Genomic DNA, 20,577 nt, shown 5'->3' with positions numbered 1-20,577 from the left:
CACCCACACAGTTCAATCCAACAGAAATCTGTGTAAGGTCTTTGCTATTCCAGGTCCTCTGAGAGGTCCCCAAAGGAATGAAAAGACACCGTCCCTGAACCCCAAGGTCAAGGGAAGAGAAACCAATGAAGAAGAAACTGCTCTACAACAGGATGAATACTCTAACAGAGCATGGGTCAAAACATGGTGGGGACATGAATGCCAGGACAGAGTGCAGCTCTGGAGAGCAAGGCTGAGATGAGAGAGGAAGCCAAGGCAATGCTGAAGCTGGGCTTCAGGAAAGAATAGGGTGAAGAAAGAGAAGAAAGCATCCTTGGATGGAGGTCAAAGACATCAGGACAGGAAGTCTGGGGACCTGGGATCAATCAGGAGCAGGAAGAAGAGGAACGAGTTAGGACGTGGGTTTGCTGGAGCCAGTCTGCAAGGGTGTCTGTGCTTTATCCTACAAGCATTGCTGAAGCAGGGGATTCTGGGTGTGAGTGAGCATCCCTTGCAGATTTGGGCAGGGCGATGCTGGGAAACCTTGAGGTTTACAGGGGCCTGGAAGCTGGTGTGGAAGGTGGGGGTGGGGGGCCCATGAGCATCTTGCTCTCTGTGTGGGGGCATGGTGCTGGGTGCTGTGCCTTCCCCTCCTCTAAAGCTCAACATGACACTTTATACTTGCAGGTGAGGAAACAGGCTCAGAGAGTGAACTGCTCTCCCCAGCCCTCCAATCTTGTACTCACACACAGAACTGGTGCCAGTCCCTACCTGCTGCTCTCCAAAGAGTCCCAGATGCCTCCGAAGAGTCCCACAACAAACTAGGATGGAGACAATGAGGTGCTCAGAGCAGTGGCTTGGATGAAAAGGGACCAGGGGGACAGGAACAGTGTTTCAGAGGTCTTTGTGTAGGAATCCAAACGCCCTTTCCACTTGTATTTTGGGGAACAATTGACTAGCAGGAAAAGTGATGCTTTGAAACTTGCTCCATGTCACCTCTCTAGACCTGGAACCAGTACAGTGGCTGTGCTGATGTTGGGTGCAGATCTGAAGGAGGGTGGTCTCCACTACTGCCTACACCCTGCACCTCACCGCAAAGTGCATGAGCATGGCTCTAGGTAAGTAATTCACTTATATATCTGCTCATTATCCATCCAGTCATTCAGGTGCATTTTCTAGACTAAACTTGGAGTTGATGGGCATGAAGGGTCACTTGAAACCCGTCTTTTACTAAGAGCACATTTAAGTAAATACCGACACAAATGGATGCATTTATACATACACCTTCATGCAGACCTACACCTGTGTGCCAGAGTGCACACGTTCAGAAGTGAAGGAATTGCCATTAGAACTTGAACCAGGCCCCTCAAACTGTGAATTTTTACTCTGTGATATAAAATGACCCCACCCATAAATGGGCTAAGGAACTGAACCAACACTTCACTGAAGAAGAAATACAATTGATCAACAAACATATGAAAAATGCTCAACATTTATAGCAATTAGAAAAATACAAATAAAAAATACTCTAAAATTCCATCTCACTCCAGTCAGAATGGCAATTTTCAAGAATACAAGCAACAGTAAATTTTGGAGAGAATGTGGGGAAAAAGTTTCACTCATACAATTGCTGGTGGGACTATAAATTGGTGTGACCACTTTGGAAAGCCATATGGAGATTCATCAGAAAACCTGGAATGGAACAACCATTTGACCCAGTTATCTCACTCCTAAGTTCACACCCACAGGATTTAAAAATCAGCATATTACAGTGATGCAGCCACATCAATGTTTATACCAGCTCGATTCACAATGGCTAAACTATGGAAACAACCTAGGTGCCCTTCAACAGATGAATGGATAAAGAAAATGTGGTCTATATACACAATGGAATATTACTCAGCTTTAAAGAAGAATGAAATGATGGCATTTGCCAGTAAATGGATGGAGCTGGAGAATATCACACTAAGCAAAATAAGCCAATCTCAAAAAACCAAAGCCAAATATTGTCTCTGATATGTGGATGCTAATTCACAATAAGTGAATTAGAACAGAGGTACTTTGGATTAGAGAGAGGGGAGTGAAGGAAGGGACAGGAGGGGGTATGGAGATAAAAATGATAGTAGAATGAATCAGACATTAATAATATGATTATGTGACTGGTGTGATCCTACATCATGTACAACCAAAGAAAGAGAAGTTATTCTCCATTCATGTATGATGTGTCAGAATGCATTCTACTGACATGTATAGCTAATTAGAACAAATTTTAAATAAATAAATAAATAGATAGATAGATACAATATCATTTCCAAACCAGAAGAGAAAGACTGCGGGAACTTGAGGATGACGAATGTGCTGTCACTTTAGTGGCTCTATCTTACGTGTGTCTTACCACACACCTTAGTCCTCTGTGCTCATGTTGATAGACTAGGGGGCTCCTGGAAAAGCAAACTGTGGCTTAGGAAGGTGCACTGGGACTTAGTGAGGACTGTGGTCACTCAAAAAGCCAGGAGTGGCGATTTTTGACGGTCTTTGTCTAGAACCCAAGCACAGTGTCCTCACCTGGGAGTCTCTGACCTGGCCTCCCAGTTCCAATGTCATATTTACATTCAGGTAGGGCTGGAATAGACCAGAGAGCAAGCTTCAAGCCTACAAATGATTCAGTTCAGAGTCCCAAGGAGAAGGAAATCATTTTGAGTTGGAATTTGTTTTTGACTCCCTCGAGTCAGTCATTCTTTCTTGTGCATTCTCTCTCTCTCTCCCTCTCTCTCTCTCTCTCTCTCTCTCTCTCTCTCTCACACACACACACATATATGCAAAGGAAAAATAAAGCAAAAAAAAATTAAGCAGCTTTCTAAAAGGTTTGTGCAGCTTCTTGCACGACAAATGGCTCTTAGAAAACAACATTTTAATGATTTCCGTGTAGACGAATCAGAAACATATGGATTAAATTTCCCTTAAAATATACACATGTAATTAAGGAGAAAAGTGCTTGGCAAAACACATTTTGTGTGTTTTATCAAACCCAACATTTGAAAAATAGGTTGAGACATCTAACAAATCCAAACCCAGCGATCCTGCCTGTCCTCCACAGCACTCGCAGGCGGCTTCTAGGCAGGGGCCCTAGTCCCGCCTCATGGGACCCTTGCGCCTTCCCTGGGCTTTCTAGAAGAACACGTTGGGTCCTAACAGAGAGAGTGATTCCTTGGGCTCTGCCACAGGGGTTATCAGCCTTCCTTTTCCCAATGCTGTTTTCATTTTCTGGGGCGGCCCCCAGCACAGCAGAGACTCCCAGCGCATTCCTGGCCATCCTGCTGGGGAGTCCCGCAATGGTCTGGGCTAAGCCTGCAAGGCACATGTCCCCCTTCCCTTTGCTGGGACACTCTACTTCTCCCAGAGGCTGTCCACTGCCCCACAAAGGAAGGAAGAGGAAACAAGATTAGGTTACTTCCGGAGTCTTTGTTGTTGGTGGTATTGGGGATTGAACCCAGGGGTGCTCAACCGTTGAGCCACATCCCCAGCCCCTTTTTTAATATTTTATTTAGAGACAGGGTCTTGGCTGAGTTGCTTAGGGCCTCGCTAAGTGGCTGAGGCTGGCTTTAAACTCGCGATCCTCCTGTCTCAGTCCCCTGAGCCTCTGGGATCATAGGCGTGCACCCCCATGCCCGGCCTGTGTCTTTTCTTCATCTGTGGTATGAGGACAAAGTGGAAAGGTTTTTTTTTAAAAAAAAAAAAAAAACACTGCAGTATTTATTCATTTACCCACCCTGCAATGGGTATCTATTTTGTACCTACTGTATAAGGGGTATTATGCTGGGGCTCCTGCCCTCATGAAACCAACATTCTTTACTAGGCCTTATTCTCTGGGGTCCCAGGCCCTGGGGCTCCCACCATAGTCATCCAGGCCTCGGCCATGCACATGCCTCTCCTCTGGGCTCCTCCTCCCTCTTCTTCAAAGTGATGGGGGTCCCTGGGTTCTAATGCCCAAGTCTCTCTGCAGCAAAGCTGTGAACATACTCTGCCTATCTCCTTGGTTTCCAGGATCTCCTGGTTGTTTTCACAACCTCCCACTGCTCAACCAGCCCTCCCAGGCTTCATGGCTACTGTTCTGAGTCCCCATAGAGCAATGGCTATCCATGCTGCTGCTGCTGGGGTCCAGCCCACACCACCTGTTCCACAATCCCCCATCCCCAGCAAGATGCTTCTCAAGGCTTGGAGCCCCAGCACCCAATCACCTAATCCTGCTTTCTAACACCATGCCCTGTATGATTAGGTTTCAACAGACGCATTGTGGAGAGAAATACACATTCAAAACAAAGCACTTGCACACTGGGTCACCATTATGTCCAGGCATCATTCTATATGCTTAATTCTCAACGCCACCCCAGACAGGTCACCATGATTGGCAGCTCCAATTTATGGGTGAAGACAATGAGGCACAGACATTTTATGCAGTCACAGATATAATGGTGGGGCACGCCTTGGTGGTCCTCACCAGGCTGGTCCTCACTAGGCTGGATATGAGGGAAACTCTAGGCCCAGTACCCTCCCTCCCAGCCATCTTCCAAGTCTTCTTCTTCTTCTTTCTTGAAGAGTCTGTGAACCACCCAATGTCTTTTTACTTCAATTAGCCAAGGTATGATTCTGTCGTTTGCAAGCACCAATGGGAAGGCAAGGGCTCTGGCTGACTCTTCCCAACCTGGGAGGCACAGACATCATGGTGAAAACACACTATGTAAGGAACAGAAAGCCCAGGGAAAAAGGAGGCGCAGGGCTGAATCAGTAGCCTCCCCACCCTCAGAGAACTCCAAGTGGAGAAGAAAACAGTGCCAGAACAAAGGCACAGAGAAAAGCCACTCAGTAACCACAGGCTGAAGGAATGATGGCTTCTGAGCTGCTTCTTTCTTTTTTTTAACCAAAGATTGAATCAGTGGGCACTTAACCACTGAGCCACATCCCTTTTTTATATTTGATTTAGAGACAGGGTCTCCCAGCATTGCTCAGGGCCTTGCTAAGTTGCTGAGGCTGGCTTTGAATTGGCGGTCCTCCAGCCCCAGCCTCCTGAGCCCCTGGGATTACAGGCCTACGCTACCTCGCCCAGTTGATCTGCTTCTTAAGAATGGACATTTGGATAAGCAGGGACAATAGGAACGAACGTTCCATGAACAGAAGGGATTTCACCTGATTGAATACAGGTGGAAAGTGAGAAGAGGTTTGACTGAGAGGAGAGCCCATCTATTTCTCTCTCTCTCTCTCTCTCTCTCTCTCTCTCTCTCTCTCTCAGATACAAACATATGCACATACAGATAACATATAATATGCATGTAAGTGTGTGTGTGCATGTGAATTTTATACAACTTCAGCCCAGAAAGTACTTTAAAAGGGGGGGGGGCTTGGCTTTATGTGCATCCTCTGCCAGATCTTAGCAGATCTCACCGAAGCCTCCTGTGTCTCCTCGTAGAAGACATGGAGTCACACACACCTTTGAAGGTATCAGCCCTCAGTCTTCAAAGTCTCCCCTGGGAGCCAGGCACAGTGGCACATGCCTGTAACACCAGTGGCTTAGAAGGCTGAGGCAGGAGAATCACAAGTCCAAAGCCAACCTCAGCATCTTGGTGAGGTCCTAAGCAACTTAGCAAGACGTTGTCTCTAAATCAAACATAAAAACGGGCTGGGGATGTGACTCAATTGTTACGTGCCCCTGGGTCCAATCTCTGGCACCAAAAAAAAGAAAGAAAGAAAAGTCTCCCACAAAGAAATTCTGTTGTAAATAAGTTGCTGCATCTATCAACTGGGCACCTGAGAACCCTTTAAAATGCATTTCTAAAGACCCTAGGACTGTAGTTCTTTGAATCTCCAGGGCAACAGCAGGGCTTGCCCAGGAGCCACCACCTTTGAAGCCATAAGTCTTTTCAGTGTCTAAGACAAAAGCAACCACAGAGGCAGGCAGTGACCTAGCAGCCAAGGAAGCAGAACATGGGAGAAAACAGGAGTTTACCAGCCAGTTCCATCTAGAACTGAAATTATGCCCAAGAACATAACTCTGTGCCCACAGGGTCCCGGCTGCTAGGAAAGAATGACCTTGTATTGGTTTCCTTTGTTAGTGGGCAGGATCTCCAGGAACCAAGCTTGGAGCATGTGTTTTGAGTACATGTCATCAATAACTAGATCTGTGCTGGAGGGCTTTTTAAACATGAAATACATTTCTTCAGTTTGAAAAGAGAAAAGGCTGCGGGGCTGGTTTGAATTAGATAGAATGAAGACAAGAATTTTCCGAAGTTCCCTTCCCTCTCCCTTGGGCAGCTGAGAGAAGATGGAGTACCTGGCTGACCCTGGTCCTTGCCTTACAGCCTGAATGGGTGGCGATGGAATCTGGGTAGAAGATGATGGACAGGTCCCATGCAGGCTACAGAGGAGGACATTAAATGTCATCCCCTACCTCCCACTGCTCAAGAGACTGGAACTTTAGGACTCTGCCTCGCGATCCTCACAAACACAACTCAACAGCCTGCGTGATCAATGGTGGCTCAGGTCCCTTGCGTATTGCTAACATTGACAGGTACAATTATGCCTTTAAATCTCAGGGTGCAATTAAATCTCTATAATGGTGCTAATGGCTCAAGCAACCTTGAAGCAGCTGTCGTTTTTTTAAAGATCATTGTGAATGGTTTTATGAGTAAAATTGCTCTGTAAAATCTTGTTAATTTTTCATCTTCTGATGAGAATGTATTTAATGCTAAGAAGATGGCTTGCTTCCAGCCACAGTGCACAGAAAGGGACAGTTTCATTTAGGTCTTCATCAGCTGATAAGATTGCCTTGAAGGACTAAGCCCCACTGAACAAAGCTGAGCTCAGCCTTCTGAGATTCAGTACCCTTTGTCCCTTAAGGAAGAGACCAAAGTAAAGATTAGGGCAGAAGACATAGCCCTGTCTAGAGTCCTCTGATGGCTATTCAGAGTAATATCAATTCTCCAAAGGGAGAGGAAGAGAAAAAGGTCTATTGTGGCTCCACCCTCATGAGCAAGTGGCAGGTCCCCTCCTTAATTTTCCCACTGTCCCCTGCCTTTCCTTTACTGTAGCCAGTATATGACACCTGGTGTTCTAATGATCTCATTACCTGTTTGTTCCCAATTCAACTGTGAACCCCTTGAGGGAAGAGCTGTGTCTAGCTCACCACTGACACTATGACAATAACTGTTGGAACAATAAATGAGAGGAGGGACTTATTTCCCTGAATCTTAAGGAGGGGTAACAGGTAAAGCAGGAAAGGGAGACAGTAAGGATCCAGCCGTAAAGAGCAGGCACAAAAGAAATGCTTCAGAAACATCGAGTTGGAAGCCCTTTCATTATTGATTGAGACCCTTAAACAGTGACCTAGAACAAGTCGGAAGCTTGATTAATAGTCATGTTATTTCCCAATAATAACCGTGATAGGTAAAATGCACTCAGTACTTTCTGTTAGTTACTGCTGCACAAAGGGCTATACACATGCCTCTCAACAACCCTCTGAGGGAGCCGGAATCCCTAGGCTCAGGGAGACAAAACACACAGGATCACAGAGCCCATACAAGGAAGAGCAGGGTCCAAATCAATAGTCCTTGCTCTCAACTACGGCACACTTAGATAGAATTCTGAAGTGGGATGCTGTGATAAAAACTGCTGCTGATATCTTTGAAACCTTGATGGCAGACAACGGGGTAGATTTTTCCTCTAAAGACATCATGACTTTCTGACTTGCTTATCTCAAGACAAACATTTGTTTAGGAGACTCCAGATATGACAAAGTAGAGCGAAATTCAAATGAAGGATGGTGAGGGTGGAAATGTCGAGAATGATTTGAGCCCTGGGTAAACGTCATCACACTCGGGCTTCCCAAACGCCTCAGGAGTCAGACACTATTATCACTCACATCACAGAGAGGAAACTGTGGTCCAAAGGGATGAGGGGACACACCCTAGGTCACAGCCAGAAACAGGTAGAAGGCAAGTTCCCCCAACCCCCGCCAGAGGCCGTAAGATGCCACAGTCCAGTCCTCAGCCACTAAAATTCCCAAATTGAGTGGGCAGATGAGAATTTCTGGAAAAGAACTCAAGGGGTGTGTGAAGACGTGAGGCAAGGAGTCACAAGCCTGGAGACAAGGACCTCTGCTACAGTCTGTGCTGCATTATGGTCTAAGGAAATACGGCAGCTGATCCAATCGCAACCCCTGAAGCTCCGGGGCCCTGCCCTGACGTCCCATTTCAGGGATCAGAGCCAGGTTAATGCAGGGCTCAGTCAATCAGAGCCTGCAGGTGAAATCCAGTCATGCCTACTTGCAGATAAAAAGTTGTCCTGGAACACAGCCATGCCAGCTGACTTCCCTATTGTCTAGGGTTGCTTTTGTGTGGGAACAGAAGAGTTGAGCAGTTGCAACAGACAATATATGACCTGCAGAGCCTTCAGTAGAAAAAAGTCTACCAATCTCTAGACTTTATGTGAGGGGTTTGTTGGAGACAGCAGTCCTGCTTCTCCAAGAAGAGCAGGCACAGGGCTTCACCTACCCAGTTGCTGCTTGACTTACTTGGCTTATAATTATATTTTTTCAAAAAAGAAAGAAGAACAACAACAACATTATATCCGAAACCCTTGCCTCTCAAGCCCCCAACTCCACCTCTAAAAGGAACAGTAGCAGGAGCGCTTACCTTTGTTGTACATGTTGGTTGGCACTTGAACGTCACTCAGACTGATGTTCACAGGCAAATTATTGAAATGGTCATTGGGGGCTAAGATAAATTCCTTCCCCAGTTCCAAAAAATTCCCGTCTTTGTCCCTTTCATTGATCAGCACGGCATTGAAGTATTCATACTGAAAGAAAAAGTCAGAAAATGTTACATGCAGCTCAGGGAGAAAGACTGTGAACTCAGACAAGCCAGGGCATGGGTCATGTGCCCGACTCTACTCCTGTAATCTCTTCAAGTCTTAGAGATAGGCTGAGGCTTTGTAGGCACAGGTGTGATAGCACTATATAAATATTAGCCAAAATCATTTGATATTCTTGAAAGAACATGAACTTAAGGGGCTGCATGGTACTTTCTTATGTGAAAATAGAGAAAATCACCCTAAAATATTTTAATTCTTTAATTTGGGAGATAAATCCTGCCCTAATGCAGCCTACATCTAAGTTGAAAGAGGCTTAAAAAAATCAATAAAAAAAATAATAGGTATATCTACATTAGATCATCCCTGTTTGTTATGGAAAAATAACAAAGCAGTAAGGGGAAGAGCAGAAGGACTGTGGAAGGACTGTGCTTTTACATGTGGCATGCTACCATGGTGACATCTGCACAGGGAGGAAGCCAGTTGGCTGGGTACTTAGAAGAAGCACCCCAAAGAGAGCAAGAAGAAAACGGCTCTCACATGGGAGTGTGTGGGTGCCTTTTATAAATGGCTGTATCATCATGATCTAACCTACATAAAATGTCCACTTGGTGCCGAAAGTTATTCTAAGCTTTTCAGGGCTAACTCAGTTGGTTCTTCTAACAATTTCGTGAAGATTTTTTATGAGACTCCCCACTTCACAAATGAGGCAACTGAGGTACAGAGAATTGATGCACCTTGCCAAAGACTACACAACTGATGAGCAGAGCCAGAATTCAACCACAGAAGAGCTGTATCCAGAGTTCCGTGTTCTTATGTTCTATGGTATTATTGAAAGAGAGTCAACTACAGGCACAGCTGGAATTAACAGATCAGGATTTGATTATATGATTGATATGATGAGGCCATTGATGGAAAAAGTGGACAACATGCAAAAACACATAGATAATATAAGCAGAGAGATGGATATTCAACAAAGCAATATCAAATGCTAAAAAATAAAAAATACCGTAACGGAAATCAAAACTGCCCTGGATGGCTCATCAGGAGATTGGACACAGCTGAGGAACCAGTGAGATCAAAGACATGTCAATAGAAGCATCTCAAACAAACAAAAAAAGGGAAAACAAGGAATCAAATATCAAAGAATTATGGAACAATTATGAAAGGAGTAACAAGTAATTAGAATACCAAAAGGAGAAAAAAAGAAAGGAATCAAAAAAAATTTTGAAGTAATAATGGCTGAGAGTTTTCCAAAATTAATGACAAACACTAAACCACTTATCCAGGAAGCTCAGAGAACACCAAGCACAATTAATAATTCAAAAATCTGCACCTATGCATATCATAGTCAAGTTGCAAAAATCAATGATTTTTTTTTTTTGGTTCATGAAATTGGATCCATGGGCACTTAACCACTGAGCCACATCCTCAGCCCTTTTTATTTTTTTTTATTTTGAGACAGGATCTCACTAAGTTGCTTAGGTCCTGAGGTTGGATTTGATTTTTCAATCCTCCTGCCTCATCCTTCCAAACTACTGGGATTATAGCTTTAAGCCCACCTTGCCCAACTCAAAGATAAATTTTTGAAAGAAGCTAGAGGGGAGAAAAATATTACCTAGAGAAAAATAAGGATAAACATCACATCAGACTTCACTTCAGAAACTGTGCAAACAAAAAGACAGTAGAGTGATTATAGTTTGTGGTAAGTTAAATGAATAAAAGACCAGAAGGAGGAAAGGGGAATATTCTGTGCCATGGTTTGAATGTGTCCCTTCCAAAATTTAGGTGTTGGCAAAGTGATAGTATTAAGCAGGGGGCTGCTAAGAAGTGATTTGATCATGAAGGTGTCTTCCTTGTGAATGGAATCATATGTCCTTATAAAAGGGTTTGATAAAGACAGTTCATCCCCTTTTGCTCTTTTGCTTTCTAATCATGTAAAGATACAGTGTTCCTCCCCTCCGGAGGATGCAACATCAAGGTGCCATCTTGGGAAGACAGTGGCCCTCTCCAGATATGAACCTACTGGCGTCTTGAAATTGGACTCCCAGCCTCCAGAACTATGAGAACATGAATTTCTGTTCTTTATAAATTACTCAATATCTGTCACCCTCATTATCTGAATTCTGCTGAAGCAGTACAAATGAGTTAAAACAAAAATCAATAGAACTGCAAGGATAAAGGAATAAATTCGCTATAACACTGAAGTTTTCAACACCCCCTTATCAGTTAGTGACAGATTTAGTAGGCAAAAAAAAAAAAAATGGCAAGAATATAGTCAAAATGAACAGTACTATCAATTGGATCTAATTGACATTTGTAGAATGTTCACCTAACAAGAGTAGAATACATTTTCTTCAAGCACATGAAGATCCAGTTTGGAACACTCACCAAGACTGGTCACATTTGGGGCCATAAAAACATAACTTCACGGGTTTCAAGGTACTATTCATGAAGTGGTAGAGGATTACTTGAAAGTGAACTCAACAACAAGATGGTAAGTTAGTACAGCTACTATGGAAATCAGTACAGAGGTTCTTCCAATGAATAGGATTGGAACCACCATATGACTCAGCTATACCACTCCTCAGTATTTATCCTCAGGAATTAAAGTCAGCATAAATATAGTGATACATGCATACCCATGTTTATAGCAGCACAATTTGCAATAGCCAAACTATGGAACCAGCCTAAATGTTCATCAATAGATAAACGGAAAAAGAAAATGTGGCATCCATACACAATGGAATTTTATTCAGCCACAGAATGAAATATGTCATTTGCAGGAAAATGAATGGAACTTGAGAGCACTATGTTAAGCAAAATACGCCAGAGCTCAGAAAATTAAGGGTCATATGTTTTCTCTCAGATGTGAAAGCTAGAGAGGAAAATGGAAAATAAAAATGTGAGGAAGGGGAAATCTCATGAAATTAGAAAATAGATCAGTGGAGTAGAGGAAGGGAACCAGGGGAGGGAGAAGAGAATGAAAGGGGAGGTAGTGGAAAATGAAATATAGCAAATTATATTACGTGCATGTACAAATATGTCACAATGAATCCCACTATTATATATAGTTATAATGTACCATAAAAATATATTTAAAAAGGAAATTAAATTACAATAAAGTCTTAAAATTAAAACTGAAAACTGTAAATGTATATTAAAAACTCCAGAGAAACTACCAAAATCATTTTTAAATGAAGTATAATTTATGTGCCAAAAGAGGAGAGCAAATTAAATTACATAGGGATGCTCAGTTAAAACTAGAGAAGGCAGAAAAATAATAAAAGACAAACAAAACAAAACAAAAACAATAAAGGCAGCGAATGGAAAAGAGTTACAAATATGGTTCATATTAACCCTACTACACCAATAAGTACTTTAAATGTTAATAGTCTGAATATTTATTCATTTATTTATTGGCACTGGGGAGTAAACTCAGGGCTTGTTCACCACCAAGTGACATTTCCAGTCCTTTTTGTTTCTTTTTTTTTTTTATTTTGAGACAGGATTTCACTAAGTTGCAAACTTACGACCCTCCTGCTTCTGTCTCCTAAGTCACTGGAGTTACAAGTATGAGCCACTGAACCAGGCCTAACAACACAATTTAAAAGAAAGTGATTGTCATAATAGATTAAAAAAAAAAAAACACTCAAAACAAGATTCCACTATATTTTATCTTAAAGAAATTTATACATAAAAACAGGTGGATTAAAATCAAAGGGATGCAAAAAGATACACTATGCAAACACTAATCAAAAAGCTGGAGATGCTACATTAATTCCAGACAGAGAAGATTTTAAAACAACGAGAATTATCAGGGGAAGAGATGGGCACAACTAATCATAAAGAGGTAAATCCCCCAAGAAGATACAACTACCCTTAAAAATGTGTGCAGGCAACAACAGACCATTAAAATACATGAAGCAAAGATCAATAGAACTGCAAGGATAAATGAATAAATTCACTATTACTCTGAAGTTTTCAACACCCCCTTATCAGTTAGTGACAGATTTAGTAGGCAAAAAAATGGCAAGAATATAGTCAAAATGAACAGTACTATCAATTGGATCTAATTGACATTTATAGAATATTCACCTAACAAGAATAGAATACATTTTCTTCTCAAACACATGAAGATCCAGCTTGGAATGCTCACCAAGACTGGCCACATTTGAGGCCATAAAACATAATTTCAGGAGTTTAAAAAAAATGAAAGTGATACAAAGTCTGCTCTCAACTAGAAATCAATAACAAAAAGTCCTCAAATACTAGGGATTGAACCACAGACTTCTAAATAACACATGGATCAAAGAATAAGTCTCATGAGAAATTCGGAAATGAAAATACAACTGATCAAAATTTATGGGATGAAACAAAATCAATGCTTAAAGGGAAATTTGTAGCACTGAGTATATATGTAATAGGAAAAAAAACCTGTAATCCATCATCTAAGTTTCTGCTTTAGGAAACTAAAAAAGATTGTACTAAATCCAAAGTAAGCCAGAAATAAAGAAATTATTAAATTAATGTGTGGGTTTTTTTGTTTGTTTGTTTTTTAATTCTCAGAGCTGAAATCAATAAAATTGAGTATAGGAAAGCAATAGAGAACATCAAGGAAACCAAATGTTGATTCTGGTAAAAGGTTTATTGCACTAAAAAAGAAACAAAGCAAAAATCGGCAAAGGAAAGAGGTACATTAAAAGCCTGGCCCCAGCGCAGTCACACAACTAGCACTCAATTTTTCCATTAAGAACTTCAACAACCCCTTCACAATGGTCTCTACCAGGGATACTCATCAGAGACTCAGTGCTCAGGATTTTTCATTGGGGGTTGATCAGGTAGTGGCACTATTTGCCAACTTCACCTAGTTGATATTTATTCAACTACACACCTAAGAACTGGGCAAAGCACATATATTATGTCAATATTTTAATAAAGAACAATTTGAAGGGCTGGGGTTGTAACTCAGTGGTAGAGCACTTCCCTAGCATGTGTGAGGCACTAAGTTAGATTCTCAGTACCACATATAAATAAAGGAGTAAAATAAAGGTCCATCAACACCTAAAAGTATATTTATAAAAAAGAACAATTGGAAACTGAAATTGAAAACAATAGCATTTACAATAGCATGGAAACATAAAATACTTAGGTATAAATTTTTTAAATCTGTGAAATGCCTGAAAAGTATAGAATATGTCTGTGAGAAATTAAAGAAAATTGAAATAAATGGAGAGAGAGAGACTTTGCTGAAGAATCGGGAAATGCATTACAAAGATGACAATTATTCCCAAAAGGACCTATAAATTCAATAAAATCCCAATCAAAATAGCAAAAACCTCTTTATACAAATTGTCAAACTGATTTTAACTTTTATATGAAAACAAAAGGTAGCTAAATAAAATTTTTTTAAAAAATTTAAAAGAATAAAAAATGCTAGGCCTCACATCCCTGAATAATTCTTAGTCTAATTAATCAAAATAATGTAGTATTGGCATTAAAATAGACTAATCATTGGAATGAAAGAAAGTCCACAAATAAAGCAACACATATTTAGTCAATTGATTTTCCATAAAGGTGCTTAGATAATTGAATGGGGAAAGTTTTGGGTATTTTGTATTTTGGGTTTTTTTGGTTTTTTTTGTACCAGGGATGGAACTCAAGGGTGCATAACCACTGAGCCACAGCCACATCCCCACCCCTTTTCATACTTTATTTTTATTTTGAGACACGATCTTGCTAAGTTTCTTAGGGCCTTGCTAAATTGCTGAGACAGGCTTTGACTCAGGATCCTCCTGCCTCGGCCTTCAGAGCCCCTGGGATTTCAGACAGGTATGCGTCACAACTCCTAGCAGTGGGGAAATTATTTTCAGCAAATTGTACTGAAACAAATGACTAAACATATGAGAACAACATCCTCAACTCCTAAGTCACATCATATGCATATTAATTCAAGGTGGATGATAAGACTCACTTTCTAGAAAAAAAAAGTGAAAAAATACCCATGTGACCTTTAGGTAGACATTGATTTCTTAGGATACAAAAGCACTCACAATTTTTAAAATTTATAATTTGGACTTTAGGAAAATTCAAAACTTCTGATCATGACATTTACCATTAATAAAACAAAAAGAAAAGCCACTGCTAAGGAAAAAGTATTTATAATACAATAGTCTGACAAATGCCTTGCCCTCAGAATGTGTGCTGAACTCTCACAACGTATCTTAAAATGTAAACCATAATATGGACACATGTTACAAAGGAAGGTATATTAACAGCCAATATGCAGACTGAACTGTGTTCCACATCATTAATCAACAGGGAAATGCAAAATAACGCTCCCAAAACTCCAATCGGATGCCATGTCATATCTGCAAAATAGCTAAAATTAAAATTAAAAATCCTTATGATGTTAAATGTTGCCTATGATGTAGAGTAACCAGAAATCTCATATACTGCTTATGAAAACATAAAATGTCTATGAACACTCTGGAAGAACATTTTGCAGCTTCTTATGAAGCGTTTAGTACCCCTTGACCCAGCAATCCCACTCCTAGGTATTTACCCAAGAGAAATGAAAACATATGCCCACAAAAATATTTATGTGAATATTCATGAAAGGCCCATTTGTGATAGCCAAAATATGAAATAACCCCAATATCCATAAACAGGTGAAGGGATAGAGGAATCTATGATATCCAAACAATGGACTATTATTCAGAGACAAATTACTGATACACTCAAAATAGGAATGAATCTCACAAACATTATAAGTGAAAGAAACCAGAGACAATAGAGTATGCATATGTGAGTCCATGTGTACCAAGTTCCAGAGCAGGCAATTGTGATGGTCATCTGGTAGCTTCTGGGTGGCAGGTGAGGGTCTCCTGGGAGGTACAAGAGAGCTCTGGAGCATAATAAATATTGTGTCTTTATGAAGCCTGTGTTATTGGGTATATCCATTTACCAGTACTCAGTGGATTTTATGCTAGAAAATATTCTATCTTACTTTACAAATTAATGCCTCAATTTAAAAAAAAATGGAAGTCACAAAACAACCTTTCAATTCTTTCTGAATTATTAAGAACTTTACAGAGATCTGGGGTTGTGGCTCAGTGGTAGAGCGCTTGCCTGGCATACATGAGGCACTGGATTCAATCTTCAGCACCACATAAAAATAGATAAAGTAAAGGTATGGTGTCCATCTATAACTTAAAAATATAAAAGAACTTTACAAAGATGGAAATCAAGTGAATGAATTCCAACTTTAACCATTTTGTAAAGTGGAATTAACCATATTATAGCATCCAGAAACAAGAGAAAGCCTGGTGGTCTTCCTACTGAAACACCAACCCAAGGGAGCACCTTGAAATGCAGCAATACCCTGACCAACTCCAGAAGCGCCCAAGGCCAAGGGGACAGTAGTGAGGGCTGCGCCTTCCAGAAATCTGCTTTCTAGGAATCACTGCAGCAGGCTTCTCCCCCAAGCACTGTGTTAAGTGAAGTCTTCATTTTCCTTAGAAGCTCTGCACAGATTATCAGCACTTTCCCAAATCATCACCTCCCTCCTCTCCTAGAACTGGGAGTTGCATTAACAAAACAAAGCTTTGGCCTGCTGGGAAAAGGACAATGAAACCATGGTTCACCCAGGGCTCTCTGGAGGCAGCTTCTAAATTGTCTTTTAATTGAATAATCCCCACAGACCAGAATGCAAATGAAGTGAGGACAGAAAGGTAGGGGAGCAGGATTTGGTTTACTGGCTGTCATCCTTGACTGGGGACAGCTGTTATATTCTGCTGGAACTTTGTGTTCTATTTCTCCTCCCAAAATCCATTTGTTTGTCTGTATTGATTTTGAAAAGGCTGATTCCATTAAAAACTAGAAGAATCCTTTGGCAGGCTTTGGAAAGCACTGGTGTCCCAAAGAGGGTCAAAGTGGCTTTGTCCCTAGGATCAGCGGAGGAAAGGATGTGTTTAGCCAGGTCACCTCAGTATTTCTGAATCCTTATCTGATATGGGATCCGAATAAATTAATCCTTTTGTGAGTATATCTGATGACCTACTGAGCGGGAAGAGGACACAAAGGAAACTAATCCAGGGGATAAAATATGGCACATAAAATACCAGGGGCAATGTGGCCAGTGTGCCATTCACAGAACCTGAACCATCTCATGCTCAGAATGAGCTGGTTCCATGAAGAAATGGCTGAAGTCATTCAACAGGGCAGGGCTGGGCGAAACTTTTCTGGCAAGGGTCAGACAGTAAATATTTCAGGCTCTGGAGTGGATTATAGGGTATTTATGGTAACGATTCAATTCTGCCATCACAGCTTGAGAGCAGCCAGAGACGGCACACAATGAACAACTCTGGCTGTGGCAGCAAAGCTTCAAGTATCAGAAATTTACAAAATATTAGGCCTTTGGGATAGAGTTAGCCAATCCCTGCAGGGTGCTCTAGGATAGTGAGAAGCAGAAATTTAAAACAACAATAACAATTTCTCTGGATAAAAGGATCTTCAGCAAAGATGCACCAGGACCAGGCCTTGGCAGATGGGGTGCCAATAAGATGGGGAGAGAGAGCAGGAATAAAGGTCTGGGAGCAGGCAAGGCAGGGAGGGGACAGGCAGGAGGACCTCAGAGAAGATATCAGAGTAAAGAGTAAATTAGAGTGGGACACTCTCTTTTGGGATTCCAGTGACTCCCTCTGTGCAGCCTGAGGAGTGGCACTTCTCTGCTGTGTCCCAGAGCGATGACTACAAATTATGATCTGTGAAACTCTGAGACGCTCCGCAGAACGCTGACAAGGAAACATTTTTGAAAGCAGCAAAGTTTGGGAAACACAGGGAGAGCTGGGTTTAAGGAAAAGCACAGAGAGTTCCTTCACTGCAGAACTTCTCAGAGCCTTCAACTCATGCTGAGAATGAACACTATACACTTTAAATTTGGTGGGGAGTATGGTAGGCAGAATTCCCCAGGTTTCACTGACATGCAGCTGTCCATATAAGTAACATGGGGGTCATTTAAATATGCTTGTTTGAACAGTTTTAGTCACACACAATTCCTCCCATGAGACCAGCTGCACAATCACAGTTGTGCCCATGTTCACTCACTATTGTATCCCCAGGCCCTGCCAGGGAGACATCTGACAATCATATGTGGGTTGACTGACCAAATGACCATGTCCAAATCCATTTGGTCCAGGTCTATCACAGGATCTGCATTCCCTGGGGCCATCTTCACAGTCAACTCCTAGCTCTGTGATGCCCAGGAAAGTGACCGGGCAGTTGGGTAGACCCACCGCTATAGGCAGTGATTCCCATGGACTCAGGAAAGTGAAAGTTGTAGGGGATGAACTCACACAGACGCATGGCCTCTGTCACAGATATGGAAAGAGGGGTGGGTCCAAAGAAGTGGGGCAAAGGTGAATTGAGAAGTGACCGGAACTGCTGGGCTGTGCTGACCTCATAAGATCTTCAAGAGAACAAAGCCAAACTCAGCAATACCTGTGGCTTCCCCAAGGGCTACCTGGGCATCCTACTGACCACCCTTTCAATGAATTGTCACAGAAAGTAACAATTTTCATTTTTTTTCCCCCTATGGTGCTGGGGATTGAACCCAGGGCCTTGTTCGCACAAGGCAAGCACTCTACCAACTGAGCTATATCCCCAGCCCCAACTTTCACTTCTGACAAGGGGTGTCAGTAGGTCCAGCTTCAGATTCAGTAGATTCACTGGATGGTGAGAAGGTTCCGTTTGTGTGCCTTCTCTGCTGGGCTGGCGGTGACAGCCTGTATGTGTTGAGAAGGCTTCTGAGGCAGTATCTCAGCCCCAGGAAAGCATGCCATCCTCTGACTGGTGGCCCAGTTTTTCCCACACCACCCACATCCTTGAAAACTCATCACTCCCCAGTTTGGGGGTTGGCAAACTTTTTCTGTAAAGAGCCAGATAATAAATATTTTAGGTTTTGCAGGCCAGACAGTCTCTGTTGCAACATTCAATTTGGCTGTTTTACTGAAAGCAACCCATTGCAATACATAAACAAATGGGTGTGGCTGTGTTCCAATAAAACTTTATTTACACAAACAGGCAACTGGCAGAAGAGTGCCTAGTTGTTCCTGAACCTTGCCCTGGTTCCCTCTTCACTCTTTCTTTGTGACATGCACCTAATCTCATACATCAACATGTCCTAAGGCAGTGCTTCTCAACTCTGGCCAAACCTCGGTGCAATTAAATCTGAATCTCTGGGTGGGACTCAGCATCGGGATTCTTTTGGTCTCCCCAACTAATATCAGTGTGCCTCCTAGGCTGGGACAGTGATTCCAAGGGTGGCCACTGTTTCCCCTTCCTGCTGGGTAAGTCACATCACAGAGCTCCAAGACACGATTGCAAAAAACCTGCTTCGTGAAGAAAAAATATCTGCTCTGCACGTTTTGGCTTGGAAATTGAATTCTGCATTGAAAGTTCTCTAATTACTTCCTGTGTGCACTTGCTGCAGAGACAACCTACCGTGAACTCCCTGAGAGGTGGATCTGTGCTTTTCCTCAGGCTCCCTCACTACTGAACCTGACAACATCACAAAATCCAGCCTGGAACTGGATCCAGGATCCAAATCATGTGCCCACTCACTAAGTGATTGCATTAGCCAGGGTCCTCCAGAAAAACAGGAGAGATGATTGAGAGACAGATAATAAGATATTCATATCTAGGATAATCAGATATTTGTATTTTCCTTAGAGTACCTCAGTCTTCTCATCTGTATAATTCAGTAACTGGGAACTCCACCACTGTAATCAGCATCCAACATGATATAGGTAAGAACTCAAGCATCCATGCTAAGTAGCTCCATTGGCCTGCAGGGCTTGGATTCGACCACTCCCCCAGAAGCCCTTCCCCTTCTCAATGGATTCTTTGGCCCTTTTCTATTCACCCCAATGGAAATCCTCAGAAGGTGTGTTTTGAATGGTGAACCCCTAAGAGCAGAGTCCAGATACCTGGACTCCTGGAGCATCTGTCCTTCCCAGAGACACTGGTCTCTGTCACGGAGCCCAGGGCCTAGAGGCTGTCAGTCAAAGGCAATGGGATGAATAACTAGATGGACACTATTTTTCTGTACTACTTAGGGAACATTTTTATGTTTCACTGTCAGCCAGGAAGACACTTCCCTCTCCGAAAATTAGTTCCCAGCCAACAGAGGAATCTGAGAAACCTCCTTCCCATTCAGAGCCTCTCTCTCTGCCTGGATTTCACTCCATATTCCGTCATGAAGTCAGACACCACCCTGGTCTGGCCATGATTGCAGGGACTTCAGGGAAGTCACCATGTTTGCATCCTAAAACACCTAGCATCCTTCTGACCCCAAGTGGGAGTGGTAACACCTACCTCTTCAGGGCTTTCTGAGGATGGAATGGCAGAAAATGCACAAATGTAGTGGGCAAAGTGCCCACAGCAGGCTCTTAATGGATTTTGGTTCTCTCTTCTTTAGTGCTCCCCCCGCCACTCCTGCTCTGGGATGATGGCCAGCTTTTTACAACTTAGATTAGAAAATAAAAATTAATAGGAATATTAGTTCCAAATGAGCCAAGCAAATATCCAACTCCCCATGCATGTGTATCCTGCACGGAAGTGACATGTACTAGCTACTCAGGCGAGCCCCTCTCCCAAGGTCTAGTGCCGTCTGGTTACTGCTCAATAATCTCATTTTCTCTTTATATGTGAAAATTGATTTTTAAATGATCTGTTCCA

The 20,577-nt window shown here is 42.2% G+C and overlaps 1 protein-coding gene across 1 annotated transcript in view; it reads right to left on the bottom strand.

The window, feature by feature from the left end:
• Positions 1-20,577, bottom strand: part of Cacna2d3 (calcium voltage-gated channel auxiliary subunit alpha2delta 3) — an 882,565-nt gene that overhangs the window by 534,308 nt on the left and 327,680 nt on the right. Inside the window, exon 5 of the mRNA XM_026388626.2 lies at positions 8,664-8,826. Coding sequence (XP_026244411.1) covers positions 8,664-8,826 — 163 coding nt within the window. The remainder of the gene's footprint in view (positions 1-8,663; positions 8,827-20,577) is intronic.

Source organism: Urocitellus parryii, chromosome 3 (assembly GCF_045843805.1).
Source record: "Urocitellus parryii isolate mUroPar1 chromosome 3, mUroPar1.hap1, whole genome shotgun sequence".
Taxonomy (NCBI): Eukaryota; Metazoa; Chordata; class Mammalia; order Rodentia; family Sciuridae; genus Urocitellus; species Urocitellus parryii.
Note: the sequence above shows the minus strand (reverse complement) of the source record. Positions and strands in the feature narration are given on the sequence as shown.